The sequence below is a fragment of the Lytechinus pictus genome, unplaced genomic scaffold, assembly GCF_037042905.1.
Source record: "Lytechinus pictus isolate F3 Inbred unplaced genomic scaffold, Lp3.0 scaffold_19, whole genome shotgun sequence".
Classification (NCBI taxonomy): domain Eukaryota; kingdom Metazoa; phylum Echinodermata; class Echinoidea; order Temnopleuroida; family Toxopneustidae; genus Lytechinus; species Lytechinus pictus.
Window position 1 is genome coordinate 2,752,723 of NW_026974140.1, and position 18,065 is coordinate 2,770,787.

Sequence of the window (18,065 nt, forward strand, 5' to 3'; positions counted from 1 at the left end):
TTGCCAAGAATATCGTTTTGTTTCCAATACTTGTTAAGGGTAGGGTTTCACACGCCAATACTTGTTCAGGGTAGGGTTTCACACGCCAATACTTGTTAAGGGGTGCATTTTCAGAATATGGAAAATACGTGTTTAGGGTGCTTTTTGAGACCCCATGGTCGCGCATGGTATCCACTCGTCAATGGAAGTGGCCCCCCCGGGGCATAAATGCATGCTGAAGTCTATGGAAAACATGTTATAGCATAATCATTTAGTCTCCAACTGGCTAAATCAAATTCACTCATGATTAGCAATCTAGTTAGGGTATCGTTTGCAGATGTCTCAAAAGCTGGAGTATCCTGATCATGATTTAAATGATACAGTAGTTTGTCATATAATGCACATAGATAGGGTCTATAGGATTCGACTCCAAGTCCAGCTTAACTCTCTGTGTTCATCCTTTCAATGTATAAACCAGAATGTCCCTTTCTCTCTGGTTTTCTCACACACAGTGAACAAGTACTTGATGAAGATGAAGAAGAATACCATAGTCTGGTTGAGTCTATGAGAAGTGTCTTGGAATCAAATGGTAAGAAAACATTTCCATTGCAGAGTTTGATGAAAAATTATTTTTTTAGTATTATGTTAAAGGTTATTCCACTGGTTTCATGGAATGATGAAAACATCCTGACATCCATTGTTAAATCATCATATGTAACTCTTGGGATAGAGTATTTGAAGAAAAAAGAGAATATTAGAGATACAGTTATGATTCATTACTGATTTAAAAAGCAACAGAGATTGGCATGTTACTGTGATTGGAAAAAGAGTGTTTTGAAACTGTCCTAAAGTAATTGGGAAACATGTATTATTATACATCTAAATATTAGTGTCTGCCATAAGATGTTTGAATCATGAAAATAATCAGAAATTAACAATAAGTAATATTATTTCTGGGAGAGTTAAAAGAAATATATTGTAGATAGGCTAGTTAGCAATTACACTTGGGAAATGGGCAGTTTTACTGATGTAAAAATGATCTGAGCAAGAGTTATCTGGTGTCTTTTCAGTGAATTAATTCAAATGATCAGAGATCAAACTTACTCTTTTAAGGCCAAACTATGAGTTCTCAAGTCCCAGTACAACAGTGCACATGTTACACAAATGGAAATCTCATCAATCTGCATGTGAGGGATATTTCCATTGGTACCTTCACACACAAATCGTAGTGTTTATTTTTAGATGTCTTTGCTAATTCTGAAACAAATTTGCTCAAATTACAGCCTTTCCATGTTGAGGGTTCCCAGCCCATCAGGGAAAATTATTTTACTTTTTTCCAGTCGGGGAAAAATCAGGGAATTTGATTTTTAAAGATACTTTAAATCAGGGGAAAATTCCTCAAATGAGGGAAAAATCAGGGAATTTTGATCAGCCCAAAAGTCAAAAGCATGGTAGTCAGTCAGACTGTTACATCTTGTTGCATATCAAAACAACTTCCATTGAATGAGTGGTTATGATGGTACTAATTCGTCTTACGTTGTTTTTATAATGAAAATACATGTAATTCACTGCAACAACTTAGAAAAACATACAAAACTGGGAATGGGTTTAATTAACTATCATGGAATTTTGTTTTCTTGAAAAACTGGGAACCCTGATATTTCAAATTTGTAATTATAGTGAAGTATTGATTAAATTCCATGTAATGATAATGCATTATGGTCTTATCTTCACCAAGATGTTTCAGATACACCCGGAAAGAAACGGATACAAGATAAAGAGGAAGGAAAGAGCCCCGGAGCAGAATCAAATAACTCCTCCCCATCTTCGCCATCAGGGAGCAAAGACGATGACGATGAAGAAGAAGAGGATGATGACGATGATAAGGAGAATTCTGGCAAGAGCAAACCAATTAATGAGGACTGGGACTCGGGTATGAAATCAATCGCTCATTCATTATTATATAAGTTGTAGAGTGGATTCACATAGCCATAGATTAGGAGAGTTTGGCCAATTCTATCTGAAAAATGTGCACAATATTGACCCATATTTTCAAAAGAGGTTTCAATTTTACCGTGGTACAAAACCATGGTTTATGCAGATTTTTGTATTATCGCACAGCAATTAGGCACCCTTTGCCAAATTGGACTGTTCTGAGAGAAGGCGATAAAATAAGCATAATTATGTACACAAATCTGCAAAGTCCATGGTTATTTGCCATGGTACAATTGAAACCTATTCTGAGAATATGGGCCATTGTGTGTGTCTTAGTTCAGGTTGGATGCTATGACAGATACTACTTCCTCAGGCAAGCATTAAAGAATACAATATGCACCATGCAATACATGTAGATAATTGTGTTGAAGTTGGCCAACCCGCTTTAGCAACCACCCATCTATAAAGACCACAATAAATAGAGAAAAATCAAACTAGCATAACACTGAAAAGTTCATCAAATTCAGTTGTAAAATAAGAAAGTTATGACTCTTAAAAGTTTTGCTCGATTTCACAAAACGGTTATATGCACAACCTGGTCAGCATGTAAATGAGGAACTGATGACATCCACTAACTATTTCTTTTGTATTTTATTATATGAAATATCAAATATTCAAATTTACTCCTCATTGTCGAGTGAAACAATGTTTTATTTATCCCTGAACATGTGAAATAACATTGTTTAATACTATATGGTTCAGTCAAGTTGGTCCTTATTGTCGAATATGTAAAAAAATGAAATATTGTTTAATTCAAACAATAAAAAACTAAAGAAATAGTGAGTGAAGGACATCGTCGACTGTCTCATTTGCATATCACTGTTTTGTGAAAAATAGTGAAACTTTCTTATTTTACATCCGATTTTGATGAAATTGTCAGTGTTAGGCTAGTTTGATTTTTCTCTATTTATTCAAATCAACATTTTTCTGGGGTGGACTTGACCTTTAATACACGAACCTGCCCATATAGACCACATGCATATAAAGACAGTTTTGATTGTATTACTTGGATTCTCTATATAGACAGGTTTGACTCTTGTTTGTTCTCTTGATTCACAGTAGAGTGGGTAAACATATCGAGTGTTTCATCATGTGTATTTATGTGCTGATTTATTCACAGATGTTCAGATCGAAGGGTTACCATGTGACTTTTCAAAATGTCCTCCTGTATGTATAATCAATGGAAAGATAGCCTAATTAACATCTTACCAAACAGAAGTGCTTCCCGATAGGTCACTCTCCTCATTCACCATTGATACATACACAGGACAATCAACTGTTCACGATCATCAATTCACCATGATGCATCTTAAAGTGATCATTTCACTTTGTTCTGATTTTAAAAAATTCTCCTTTGGTTCCTGAAAATGGGCTAAACATTAGGCTTATAGTGTAAAAATACCATCCCAAAAGTTTCAAAGTATTATATTTACAGGATCAATTTTAAAACCTTGGAGATGTAAACCAAAGTTTGAAATAATTGGGAGTTGGTTTCAATGACTGTGTATACAGGGAATCTGTGCACCACAACACATTAATTCTAGATGAACACAGCATGACCTACATACAGTGTGTACAAGGTATACACTGAATGTACAGTGCAGCTAATAGCGTGTGTATAGGAGATACACACAACAGAAGGCAGTCAAAATAGCCAACGGACTTTTTGAATTGGAGAAAACTGGTCATAAGCTGAACCCGTCTACTAGACGGTTCTCAAAATCAGGCTAATAAATTGCTACTTGTATCTAAATTAGAGTTTTTCATCCTATATTGTGGTCCGTTTCAGGGTTTTTGAGGACAAATACAGGCACTCATACGCACGTTTCAACTCAGTTTGAGAATTTTTTTAATCAGCTGCTCACAAAGTTAAACGATCCCTTTAAGAAAAAAATTCATTAATATGTCACCTGTGGCTTAGTAATAAACACTGGGATGAAATCTTCGTTTTTGTGGGAAAAGTTTTGATTTTTTTATTATTTAGATATGATTATTTGTCTGTTTTTGTTATCCCAGGTGAAGGAAGTGAAGGAGAAGAGAATGGTATGTCTGCTGAGGAGAGAGAAAGTATATACAGCCGATTAGAAGAATCTAGACTACAGTTAGAGAAAGAACTTGGATGCGAGACATTTCTCAAAGCATATAAATCAATACAGGTCAGTGTATCATTCATCTTTTATTCTAACGTTATATTCATATTTAGCTTTGACGGTAGTGCATCGTCATGAAACTACATGTAAGACTTTGATTACTTTCTTTATTTGTCCTTATGAAGAGCAGTGTATTTTCTTTCTAGACAAGCTTTTGAATTGAATTCAGAAGATATTTCTATTGTATTATAGAAGAAGTAAAAAATGTAATTAAATTGGAAATTTGTAAGTAAATCTTCCTCTTTAATTTTATGTTTTGACTTTAAAGGACAAGTCCACCCCAACAAAAAATTAATTTGGATAAAAAAAGAAAAATCCAACAAGCATACCACTGGAAATTTCATCAAAATCGGATGTAAAATAAGAAAGTTATGACATTTTAAAGTTTCGCTTAATTTCACAAAACAGTTATATGCACATCCTGATCGGTATGCAAATGAGGAGACTGATGACGTCATCCACTCACTATTTCTTTTGTATTTTATTTTATGAAATATGAAATATTTCAATTTTCTCCTCATTGTCAAGTGAAACAACAAGTAATTCCTCCCTGAGCATGTGGAATTAGCATTGTTTAATACTATATGGTTCAGTCAAGTTGGTCATTATTGTCAAATCTGTAAAAAAATGAAATATTGTATAATTCCAACAATAAAAAACCAAAGAAAAAGTAAGTGACGGACATCATCGACTTTCTAATTTGCATGCCACTGAAATGTGCATTTCGCTGTTTTGTGAACAATAGGCAAAACTTTAAAATGTCATAAATTTCTTATTTTTAATCCGATTTTGATGAAATTTTCAGTGTTATGTTAGTTTGATTTTTCTCTGTTTATTCAAATCAAGATTTTTTCTGCGGTGGACTTGACCTTTAAGTGATTTTAAGGGAGGGATAATGGAAGCATTGACTGGAATCATTTATTTTTATAGACATCCTGTCATGGTAGGCCATTATGTCAATTTCATGTTTCTTTAATTTTGATTCGATCAATACCTTTATTTTCCAGGCCATGCATGAAGATGAAGATGAGAATATTGAAGAAGGAACTAAGCGTGTTAATACCATCCTAGGAGAGGGCAAAGGTCAAGTATACACAAAGATCCTCCAGCTAGTGATGGCTGATGGAGCATACACAGAAGGTAAGATTATTGGTTGACATTATTGGGGATTTAGTTCTTTTCCTATTTGGGTTGACTCTGTTGAATGGCTTGACATTATTGGGGATTTAGTTCTTTTCCTATTTGGGTTGACTCTGTTGAATGGCTTGACATTATTGGGGATTTTGTTCTTTTCCTATTTGGGTTGACTCTGTTGAATGGCTTGACATTATTGGGGATTTAGTTCTTTTCCTATTTGGGTTGACTCTGTTGAATGGCTTGACATTATTGGGGATTTAGTTCTTTTCCTATTTGGGTTGACTCTGTTGAATGGCTTGACATTATTGGGGATTTAGTTCTTTTCCTATTTGGGTTGACTCTGTTGAATGGCTTTACTCCTATTTATCAGTTTCAAATATACCAGAGTTATTATTTTGTTTCTTATAATTGATATTTTCTATTTCTTTCTTTCAAATTTCTGTTCCTTCCATCTACCCTCCATCTTCCATTTCTTTCCTTCTTTTCTTTCTTTTCTTTCTCCCCTCCTTCCTTTAATTCCTCCATCCATCCCTGATCTCCTTCCATTCCTTCTTACCTTGTTTCCCGTTATCATACCATTTCACCCTCCTATTTCCTCCCTTCCATTCATTTATCCATCCTTTCATCTTTTCTTTCCATCTTACCTCTTGCTTTCCCTCCTTTCATTATTCTTTTTCACCCCTCCCAACCTTCCCTGTATTTGTTCTCATTTTCTTTCTCTTTCTTTCCACCTCACTTTTCTTTCCTTCCATTCCTTCCATCCTTCCTTCTTTCCCTGCAACCCCTTCCATTCCTTACCTGAATCTCGTCAGTATTCTATCCATCAATCTCTATTCTCGATATTGTAACACAAAGGCTTGCAATTAATTCCAAACTTGCAATGACCAATTAAAGAAATTCAAAACTGACCAGTCACCAATCAGAATTGCCTTTTAAACTTTGTGATTAATTGCAAATGTGTTACAAGCGTCCTGGGGCCCGTCTTACAAAGAGTTACGACTGATCCAATCAACCCCAACTACATGTATGGAAAGCCAGCAACGTCAACATCTAAAACATGGTTTCGTTCAAAATGTTTTTGTTTTTAGATATCATACATTCATAATTTTCTTGAAAATTCAGTGTGCTTCTCATTGTTTACAAGGACATTGTGCAAATTACCTGAAGAAAAAAATATGACGTTGATGGATTGCCATATACTTGAGGTTGATCGGATCAATCATAACTCTTTGTAAGACGGGGCCCTAATCTCATTTCTCTTTTCTTCAGACACCTACATGTATGCCTAATGCAGCCATCCATATTATTAATTTTTTTTCTCACTACTTGATATTTGTATATATTTTGTGCAGTGAGATTCCACCTGCTGTATGTACACAAACAATACATTATTCTTTATTCTGTGATATTTCACTATGCTAAAATATCCCTTGGTTCATCTATCTAATGTTAAGATACCTGGATTAAACTGCTGTTGTGCCACAAATGTACTGAATGCTCTTGTGTGTCATTTTTAACCCCTTCACTGTGTGAAAATGTTTTGTTTTGTGTGTGTTTATGTGAAAATGAGATATGTTAGGTTTTACAGATAATTGTGAACATCTATCAAAAGTCTATTCCTGGAGTATCACCATCTATGTTTTTTTTTTCCTATTCTCTTGGCCAAACCTTTTTCATCCATATCCTCTATCTGTATTGTCTCTCTGTCTGTATCTGTCTCGTAATCTTGTTCTTTCTCTGATTTCTGGATCTCTATTCTTCTTTTCCTGCTGTCTCTCTCCTAATATTTCTCAGACTTCATCTCTATCATTTTCTTTCTGTTTGCAAACTCCACTATATAATATGCATCTATTTCATACCCACAATCCTTTCTTTTTCTTTTCTTGTACACTGTGCCGATGTTTATCTGCATATTTTGTTTTACCCATCTTTTTTACCCTCCCCCTCTCCTTGGTCTGTCCTGTCTGTCTGCCTCTCTCTCTCTCTCTCTCATCTCTTCCCCTTTTTCTTCATATATCATGTAGGTATTTCTTGAACACTTTAAGGAGAATTTTAATTTGAAGGCTAGTTAATTTAAGTTGTCTTATTATGATAGATCAGACATATCTATGACTACTGCTTGTCTTTCATTTGGAAAAAATATTTGTATAATTAGTTTTCAGTATAATCAACTTCTGAACAATCCCTTGATATACACATGCACTTCATGTTTAGGATAGGACCTACATTTTGGCTTGTGATATTACATTCACCTTGAAGAAGTTTGAAACACCTCTTTATTTATTCCAAACAAAATCACTTAAGGAAAATAGATTTGTTTAATGTACATGACCTGACATCCAAACACGTTTAGACATCATTTTTAATCATGAATAGAGTAAGACTAATTTAGCGTGTTTGTAAGTAAAATTTAAGCCTGAGTCGAATCGATTTTAAAATCGGTGTTTGATCAATGACATCGAGCGCCGGTGCAGATTTTGCGAAATCGGTGCATCGAAGAAAAAAAATACGTCGGCCGGCCGATTCGTTTGGTTCACACAATCATCAAAATAAACAGTAATGTCCAACTTGACTACTACTTACAGTACTAGTACTTGATTTATATTCCCCCCAAAATGAAACCGATTGTGTAATTATGATGCCTATTCACCATTAATTTGAAGTTTATTTTGATCATAGTTCGAGTCTTACTCGTCTGCTCGTGCGGAGATAATTTATGCACGATGAATTCATGAATGGAAGTCATCAATAAACCTTGCTTTCATGAACAATATTAATATCATGACCATAGAACATTATTTAATTGTAATTAACAATAATTTGCATATGATAATCATTAATATGAATTTAGAGCTTGATTTGAAACGTTTGTATTTCGTTTCAATTTTCAATGACGGACATCACATGACGATCGACTTGAGTGAGTGCACTTGTCTGAAAAAAAATTTATCACGTCAGGATTGATTCTCGAACATTGTCAACATGCAGAAACTCTTTTCAAGATCGTAATATGATATCACCATATAATAACATTTTACATGACAAAACAGAGAAAATTGCGTTTGATATTTTTTTCCATCAATTTGAAGCTAGTTTGTGCCCAACTTTGGGCTCTGATTTCATGAATGGAAAACATTTCATACGTCATCGAACGCGGATGCGCATTGTACTTCTTTTCTCAGAGATGTCCAGAGATGGAATACAAATGAAAATAATGGCCAGTATAATACTATTAATACATGTACTTCCATATGAAAATAACATACTTTGCTGACATCGTCAATATTTTTAGTATGGCCATAAAATCGTAATTATTTAACATCCAATAATAATTTATATGATTTTAGAGCTCGCTCCGAGACATTCGTATTTATTTCGATCGCATGCTCTTGTGTCTAAAATAAAAAATGGATTATCATATCAGGGTTAATTTTTTTAACATCGTCATAACTCATATTTCACAATATTTCCTCACAATTGTTATATCAGCATTGAATACCAATTTAGATGACCATCCAGAGAAAATTACGTATTTATTCCCGTCAATTTGGAGCTCATTTTGGATCCAACTACACAATCTCAGGCAAGTTACAGTGCTCTCCGCTGGTTGCACGTGTTTGCTGGCGCTGGCAAGCACGCCTATCATTTCGGGAGAGTGAGTAAATGGGGCTGCGGACGGGGCTGGTGTGTGCGAGTCTGGACTGCGAATGCTAGTTGACCGAAAAACATTCGGATCGACCCTGCTTGATTCATGTCTTTAATATTGTTTCATTTGCTGTCACCTGCAAATATCATTGTTGAAGATATTTTGGGAAGAATTCTGCATTGGTCCCCGGCCTTTTTTTGGTGTTTTGTGATCATGGAAAATACAAAAGAACTTTGCTCTGTCATCTGCTTCTGCAACGCTCACCCGGCCAGCGCATACCGTCAGTGCATGCAGTGCGTGCATATAGCGCATCGACGCGATGGCCGGAGCAAAAAAAAGTTGACTCGATTTTCCCCGCCTTAAAAATTTGATGCATCGATGTTCGATCGAATTAAAGCTGTCGAACACCGGTTTCCAAAATAATCGATATGACTCAGGCTTAGTAAAATTGATTATGTTTTCATGCTCAACTGTAATTTATTTATTTTAGGTGTCTTTTAGTAAGCATTCATTAATGTTGATAAAATGGGGGTGTAGTTGTGATATTCCAGTGGTACATGTATGTAAGAGAAGTTATTATTTAAAATGTTTTAAGTCATTCTGTTTTTAACATTATGAAGTGTGTTTTGGTATTGGTTGGAATTTGTCTGAACATGAGTCTGATATCCTTTGAATATTAAAATAAGGGGGTTCGAAATTGAAAGTGACTTGATAACTTATCCAAAAATGCTTGAAATTTGAAGTGTGCATCTCGTAGAATGTGTTTTAGAATTATATTGTGTGAAAACTGAGAATCCATTGGTCTATTATGATATTGCAAATACATTTCATAGTGTAATATTTTATCTGGGAATGCATGCTGGGAAGATGACATTAAACATTTATTCATAGTTGCTTCACATTACCTTTTAATTTACAAAATGTGTAAATGATTGGAAGTCAGTGTTCATTTTATATATATTTTTTATTTAAACTAACTTCCATTTTATTGAATCTGTTTATGTTTATAGATCATGATTAACTCCTCTTGATTGAGATGCAACTCATCTGAATTAAGTGCATGTAAATATTTTATTTCTATTTTAAGGAGCAACTAATCATATCATTGCATTATTTCCCGTTTTGTTCCCTTTTTTGTTTGTTTTTATGGCATGAAAAATAGCATTAAAGAGCCAGAAAAAATAAACATTGCACTGCATGTGACTGTAATCAGAAGCTTGTCACTCTTCTTCTTCATCATCATCATCATCAACCTGTAATCCTGCTCCCTTGTCATCTGCAAACCATCAAACCCTACATGATCAACAACCATCCTTCAGTTTAATGAAATGAACCATTTTATAAACTTGTAATTTGTTTCAAAGTAAATGAACATTCAAGTATTTAAGATAATCTAGACATAGCTGAGTTGCACGGTTTGTGAGAAGAAAGACAAATTGATTTTGGGATATGTAGCTATGGTTATAAATTACATAATTATAAAACTTGTCGAGCATCATGTTTCACATGTGTATACATGATTGTTGTATATCAAATCACTATTTGCCCTTTAAAGAATGGACATTATGGAATGGTTTGATAAACTCCCAGATTTGTAAATGTTTCATTCCATAGACACATTGTACAGGTAGTAATGACATTTTACAAGTCATTAAATGAATAGATTTATGATAGACATCTTTACACATTTGATTTGAGTAGATTGACCAGGATATATTAGATCATTTGCTACAGTAAATATGAATCACATAAAACACAAAATGTAAAGCATGTTTATTGCTGTAAAAGAGCATGTAGTTGTAAACTGTAATATAAATGTATGCTTATCATTGGTGTATAAGAGTCATATTGTTGCTCTTGTGAAAATGGTATATAGTGGAAATATGAATTGAATTGAATTGAATTTCATAGCATCTGCAATGCAGAAATTTTCTGGAACTTCTATGAAACACCCAAAGAGACATAAGATGCTTTTATTTTGTATAACTCGTTCTCAAGACTTGCTATCTCTTTTATTAATTTATTTATTAATTAACCAACTCATACCCAAGACTTATAACTTTTTTTCGTTCTCCCAGCATACTTTACAGTTAAGTTATATGTTGTGAGAATGAGTAGAAAGTCATGGGAACAGAGCAGTAAGTCGTGTGAACGAGTTGCGATAAATAAAAAAAAATATCCTGTCTCATTTAGGTGTTCTGTATGCTTCTCTGTTGGTATAATCATGTATACAATACCGCTGATGTATCCTTGTTTTAGCAGATATGAGTATTAATGGTGAAATTACATTTCATGCTATCACAATTCATGTTGTAATATATTTGTAAAATTTATGAATAATGAAAATATGATTAATTCAGTAATTGAAATAAGTACATGTATTTAATAAAAAACACGACGCACCAGTTTATTGCACAGGAGCACTATTTATAGTAGAAATGTGTGGGGTGTTTTGTTGGTGGTGGTGTTTAAAATTTGTCAATATTGAGCATTTTTTTGTGGTTAAATAAGCATACTAATCACTGCTTTGGTTCCTTACATACTAACTTTATATTTGTAACTAACAGAAAAATGTTGATTTTTATTTATGATATGTATGTGTACACAGGTGGAATCATGGCCTTTTGATCTAATGAAACATTATCAATCATTAACTACATCAGACATCTGAGGAATGTAAATTTTACACCTTCTTGCTCCATTTTGTTTTGTCACATACATTGCTGGCTGAAAAATCATTACTTGCTCACTGATGAAAATCTAAGTGATTTTAGTGTAAAATATACAATCATGAATTAAACTGCGTGGTGGAAATCACATTTCGCAGTAGTGTGCAAAAACAAGACGAGTTATTATTTTTTACTATTGCATTTAGTTCACACCACCTTCACATTCGCTCTAGATGTCTGGGGTTGTTAATGTTTAATTAATTTAATCGGGTAAATGGGAGGGGGGGGGGGATACAGCATCAATTGCCCTCACTAGAATTCTAGGTATGGCATCTCCCTTCAGGCTAATCTGTACTATGTATGTATATAAACTGAGATTCTTAATAATAGGACTGTACATTTATAGTTTGTCTTTATTTATTCAGTATATCTTAATGATCATTTTTTTTCAATCATGAATTTATAAATTATCAATTTATTGATTATCAAATATTTCTCTTTCTCAACAGATAATGATGAATGAAGATGAGAAAATCCAGATATATTGAAGAAAAAGACCCATGAAGAGAGAAATGAATAAATTTGAAGAAATGCTTTGGCAGTTTGCCTTGTATATCTTGTAAATGGACAAAAGTGTCAGGTGACTTATAAGATGATAGTATTGTCAGGTAGCCATGATAGTATTGTCAGGTGGCCATGTATAGGTAATAGATGTCAGGTGATATTTCAATGTCATGTGACCCTATGAAAGAATTAGTGTCAGGTGACTACATACAGAAAGTGGATATCAGGTGGCATGCCAGTGTCAGGTGATGTATTAAAGTTGGTCAATTTTATTGTGCCAGAGGAATGAAAGAATTGATTGATGATATTGTAGCTGATGAATAATAATAGATTGGATTTATAGTGCGCCAAATCCACTCTGCACAGTTTCCAAGGCAGAATGAAAGAAAGAAGAGAAACAGAAAAAAAGTATGATTATGCAGTACAGTGCAGTCTTTATTCTCAATGGAAATTCTGAACTGAATTGATGCAAGCAAGTATTGCTATGATATTATTTGTTTAGGAAGAAGAAGTTTTCATCATCTAACAGTAATAAGATAGATGAAATATAAAATCGATTATCTCAATTTAACTAGTAAATTCCATTAAGAATTAATGGATTACTTATTGTTACATATGATAAAGGTGTGAATAATGAAGATTTGTATATGTTTGCCTTGTAGGAATGAAAATAATTGTTGTGGATTGTATGCATACATAGAAGAGTTTTAATAATTCATGAGGGCTTTCTTTATGTATGTCAGATTTTTTTTTGCCAGTGTATTGTTGGGTGTTGGTTGGAAAATGGTATGTATTTGCAGAGGTCATAGAGATACATGTGTACTGCAACAAAAATTGCAACATTGGTAGCAATATTTATTAGATGGATCATTGTTATTTTAACATAAGACATTTGTAGAGTTGAGATGAAGAACTCAAGATTCCGTGTGGATGACAAGAACTTGCAACTCCATACTTGGGATAAATTAGCTCTTTTTTTATAATTTAGGGAATAATTTTGCTTTACAAATTTGAACAGCATTTTTGGTCAAAAGAGAAAAGCTCTCAACTAAGTAATGTACAGTCCTATGTAAAAATATGCTATACAAAAGACTTTATGCATAGCAATCTTTCAAAAATGTGGAGCAAATTGCGATGCGATACCAGGAAAATTATTCCCTGTAATGTTGTAGCTAGGAATAGCGATTTTGCTCCAGACGTCAAAATTGTCATGCAGGGAATTTGGGGAGTTCGCACTTGATCTCTTTCCACTTTGTCTTCTTAACTTGTTTGGACTCATCCCATATATTGATAATAATAATAGGCATTTATATAGCGCCATCTATCTAGAAATATTCTATTCCGAGGCGCGTTGTTATTATTATTATTACCCCGGCTTTACATAGTTCTACTTGTCTAAAACCATTTTGGTTTTGCTTTAATTGCTACTTAATATTTCATTGTATTCCAGTAAGACTATGTTTGTTTCTTTAGATATCAACTTTTTCCATTACAACACCTAGTCTATCTGATTAGATCTGCAAAAAGACCAATTAGATCAAATTACTCTTACCCCAACTGGGTTTCAGACCAAGTTATGGTTTGAACAGTTCAAGATTTAGACCAAAATCCTACTAGTACAAATCTATCGTTTATTGGTGTAAACAAATATTTTGGAATTATACCAGCTGGCATTTTCCAATGGGTAAAAACAATTCTTTCAACTTCATCATGTGTACTACTATAGTTGCATTGAAAAATCTAATTCCACAAAAGCATTTTATGCAGATTGAATAGATGATTTATAAATTGTAATATATTTGTGTGTGGATGCGTAATGCGTTTAGTATGCTTACATGTTTGAGATGAACATTTATTGTCATCTTAAATGTACATTTTTTGGACGTGTGCTGGTCCAAAATCTATATCTTTTTGTGTGTATATTGTGCAACATATTTTCTCCGTCCTTGCTATTCAATTCTTTATAGTATTCATTTTTTTTGCATTCCATTTTGTCATGTTGAAGTACTAGCTCATTAATTAAACAACATTGATTAAGATTAAGCAAAGAATACTGCTTATAAACCAAAGTAATGTTGGACATGATAGATTAAAATCTTGCTTTACATGGCCCGTAAACCTGATATTATAAAATCAACATACATGTATGTGGCCAAAGGCATTGTTGAACGTACCTTTTTTTCTACTTTTTGAAGAGACTTATGAAACAGTACTTAATTACCCATATCATGCATTACCATATATTTATTAGCCTAAGACTTAGAGAGATGTGATCTCCACCGATATATCGTCAGCAGCATTTTAAAATAAACATGAACAAACTGAGATGATTAAAGAGTAGTTATTAATGAATCTGTGTATAGAAGTCAAATATCTCTTTGGATCATAAAAAAATAGTTTAAAAATGATTTAGCTTGAATAGGATGGGCTTTTTGGGGCTAATTCAGAGCTCCCATACCCTTGCCCATATCCTATCCAAAGATTATTGAACAGGAAAAAAATCAAAGTTATGATTTACAGAAAAATCAGGAGGAAGCATCTTCATTTTCAAATTTATGTATTCTGTCTTAAAATTGTTTGTTCATTTCAGCCTCCAATCCATTCATTGTATGTGACACTGCGAGTAATATCAGAAATAGTAAATAAGATGTTGAACAGGCAAAAGTAATCTATTCATACATGTGAGGTACAGTACAGTGTAGTATACAAATCTTTGATTTCCGCAGTATTTTCTTTTTCTTTTAATTCATGGGCCCAACTCTCACAAGTTAGATGGTGACCCTTATGTCTTGTGAATTGAAACATGGTGATAATAACCAAGAATTCAAGCCCCAAAATACGACATGGGAATGGAATCTGATATGGAAACCATGGTTTTGATTGGTTATCACGCCATGGTATTAAACATTGGTGGTGAAGTTAATATCAATGGTAGATTTTGTGATATGGGACCCCAATCTATAATTGCAATAAGATGAACTAAACTTGTCCGTGTTATTGAATGTATTCATAGTAATTTCTGGCATGTACGTCCCTTTAGGATCATTCAGCTATAGTACAATGCATCTATGGAATTCTAAATTATTAAATGTATTCATTATGTATTCTCACATCACCCAGCTGTATTCAGATAGTATTCCTGATAGTATTCAATTGGAAGTTTTTAGTCATGTAGATTTGTAAAATTTATCTCGTACCTCACTTTGGAAATGAATTTTAGGTCTCGCAAAGTCTCAAGGAAAATAATGTAAGTTTATTGTATAAAAAAAAAACATGAGAGGTCACAAAATCTGATGAATTTGTCATATTCTGCTATTTCTAGGTGACAAAAAATATTAAGCTTTTTAAAATGAATGCTTTATATGAAACCCAATAAAGTGAAGTTCTTGAGGGAAAACAAATGAAACTTTGAAAGACTGCCATATTGGCACTTAATATAGAAGTGGATAGATTAGTATTGAAATGAGAAGTTTTAGTGACATAGAAAACTGCCTCTCAAATACTTGCATGTCAAACTTGTGGATTGTGAAATGTATGTTATTTGTTTGATACAGACCATATTTTCCCAATACACGTAGTATTACATACAGTCCTCAAAATTATTCAGCACCCTTTTCTTTTTGTCTTTTGAGCTAGATGTCTAAATAAATGGACCTTCTTATCCTATTGTGATTTATATGTGACTAAGTAACACGTAACATAGATAATCTGAAAACAGAAACAAAACTTTCACAGGGGCTTGGGGTGAATTTGTCAATGAAATCCCTGGAAATTCCCAGAAGGTAGAATGTAAAGTGTAATATTTTGGAGCAAATTTTAGCTCATTAGCCCAAAAGTAACCCTGGAAAGTTTTTTTCTTTCTTTTGTGCGAAATTGAAGGGTCTTTTTAAAAAAGACCCTAGTACTCACAGGTTTATAAAAGCTCAACCAGATAATGGTTTTGTGTTCATTCCAAATGATTATGTACTTAGTCGTATTCCCGTTCTCAGAAATTTGCAAACTTGTTATATATCTCCAAAGCTTGACCTCCCATTTTCTGTGTTTAGATATTCTTTCCTCAGCGATACCTGTTATGGGAATACTGTGTAACTGGATATGGAAATGTCTGTCTTGATAATCAAGTGTTCCATTGGAAAGTGTACTTACCATATTCGAAAGGTTCAATGTTGCCCCCATCTCTCTTTCTCTCTATGCATCCATTAGATGGTCTTTAATAAATACATGTATCCATAAGAGAATATTTGTCTGTTTTGATTTATCATATTTGGGGGGTGTTTCACAAATAGTATGACAAGTTGCATGTATTATAAAAGGCATCACCACATTGATCAGATCATGCTAAGAGGATACACTACTGTGTATTAATAACATTGCAGCATTGTGCCTTACATACCATGTGCGTGTCAGCTTTAAGTCTCACTAAACTCTTTGTGAAATACCCCCCATGGTGTAGCAGAGTTGGACTTGGAGCTCATGTTTTTCAAACGGAATTGGGGGCAGGCAGTAGTCTCCAAATAATTTTGAGTAATAGCCGTGAATGAAGAAAACTTATTTGTCCTTTTTTTTTTACCCTTCTAGTGAGCTTGTTTGGCGCTTCTACAGGGTTAATGCAACACCCATCAGTGAAAATATCTTTCTCATGTGAACTTAATCTATCATTGTTTCGTTAAGAAAAATCCCTCGCCCTTTAGTTTTTGTTTGTAAAGTAAAAATTTGAAGAAAAAAAAAATACCCTGGAATTTTCTATAAAAACCTTTCTTTATATATCCAAATTAGTCGGTCATTATTCCAAAATTCTGTCTTAAAATTTAAAATAACTGCATATTTCTATTATTTAACAATTTCTCGTAACAACTATTTTCTAAAGCATGAGAATGCCTGAAAATTATGGATTATTTTTGTTTGTAGCTTTCCGACATTCAGTCATAACATTTGTAAGATGGGTGTTCAAAGGGCCTGAAATAAAACACTACCTATCAAGGTTGCTGTATACCCTCGATGTAAAGTTTAAATGTTCACAAAGACTGGAATGTCAAATGATACTCCCATATCGATTCACATCATTGAACCTTCACTAAAAAAACTGGCTTTAAAGAATATGTCCACGCTAGTACCAAAATATTGATCAATTATAATAAAATCTAACTAGACATGCAGCAGAAATTCATCAAAATCAGATGTGAATTACAAATGTTACAAATTCTTTGGCCTACAAAGGCGGGTAACATGAACTGATGGATCAAACCAGATACATCCACATTTTAACCAATAGACTAAATTTCACACTGTGGTGTTTAAACTTGCATTCACAATTGAAGTTAAAAGCTACATCATTTATCTAGTCAGATGATGCCAAGAATTTAATCAGCCGATGTAAAATGTTTGAACGCACAAGTTGACTTATAAAGCAGCCATTGTGAAACACAAATATCCAGAAACTAAACTCGGCCCAAAGTTTGACACACTGTTTCACATTCATTCACCTTCGTAATTTAAGTGAACTGATTTTGTACATTTAAAAAAAATAAGTTTTCTATTTCAAATTTGGCATTGGTCATGTCAAACTTACTGCCCCATTTGGGCAAGTTATATAATCAAAGAAATTTACAATATCAGCTAAGTTATTTGTAAAGTCTACTTTATGTGTTGCGATTTATGTAGCAATGTCAGACAAAAGGTTCCACATCTGATTTTGATGACAATTTCACTTAGCCTGTATACCATACAATACTTTTTTCTTTTCTTTACTATTAACAAATCATTTTGATATTAGGGGTGGTCTTGAGCAATATTAGTTGGGGCCTGTAAGGGATGAAGAGGGACATATAAAAAAGCTACTACTGAGAAGACTAAAAACTTGAAAGATGATAGAACATTGCTGCAGATTATATATCTGAATAATACACATATTTCCACACAGAGTAG

The 18,065-nt window shown here is 33.5% G+C and overlaps 1 protein-coding gene across 6 annotated transcripts in view; it reads left to right on the forward strand.

Moving 5' to 3' along the window:
* LOC129261032 (serine/threonine-protein kinase Nek1-like) overlaps positions 1-16,378 on the forward strand; it is a 54,180-nt gene extending 37,802 nt beyond the window's left edge. For 2 of the 6 annotated variants that reach the window (XM_054899074.2, XM_064114219.1), the window contains exons 32-37: positions 492-568; positions 1,718-1,912; positions 3,991-4,130; positions 5,132-5,264; positions 9,918-9,969; positions 12,086-16,378. In XM_054899074.2, coding sequence (XP_054755049.2) covers positions 492-568; positions 1,718-1,912; positions 3,991-4,130; positions 5,132-5,264; positions 9,918-9,928 — 556 coding nt within the window. In that variant the 3' untranslated portion in view covers positions 9,929-9,969; positions 12,086-16,378. Of the gene's footprint in view, positions 1-491; positions 569-1,717; positions 1,913-3,990; positions 4,131-5,131; positions 5,265-9,917; positions 9,970-10,069 lie in introns of all 6 variants that reach the window. The other 4 variants (XM_054899073.2, XM_064114218.1, XM_054899071.2 and 1 more) reach the window with 2 other exon arrangements.
* Positions 16,379-18,065: the final 1,687 nt, after the last annotated feature.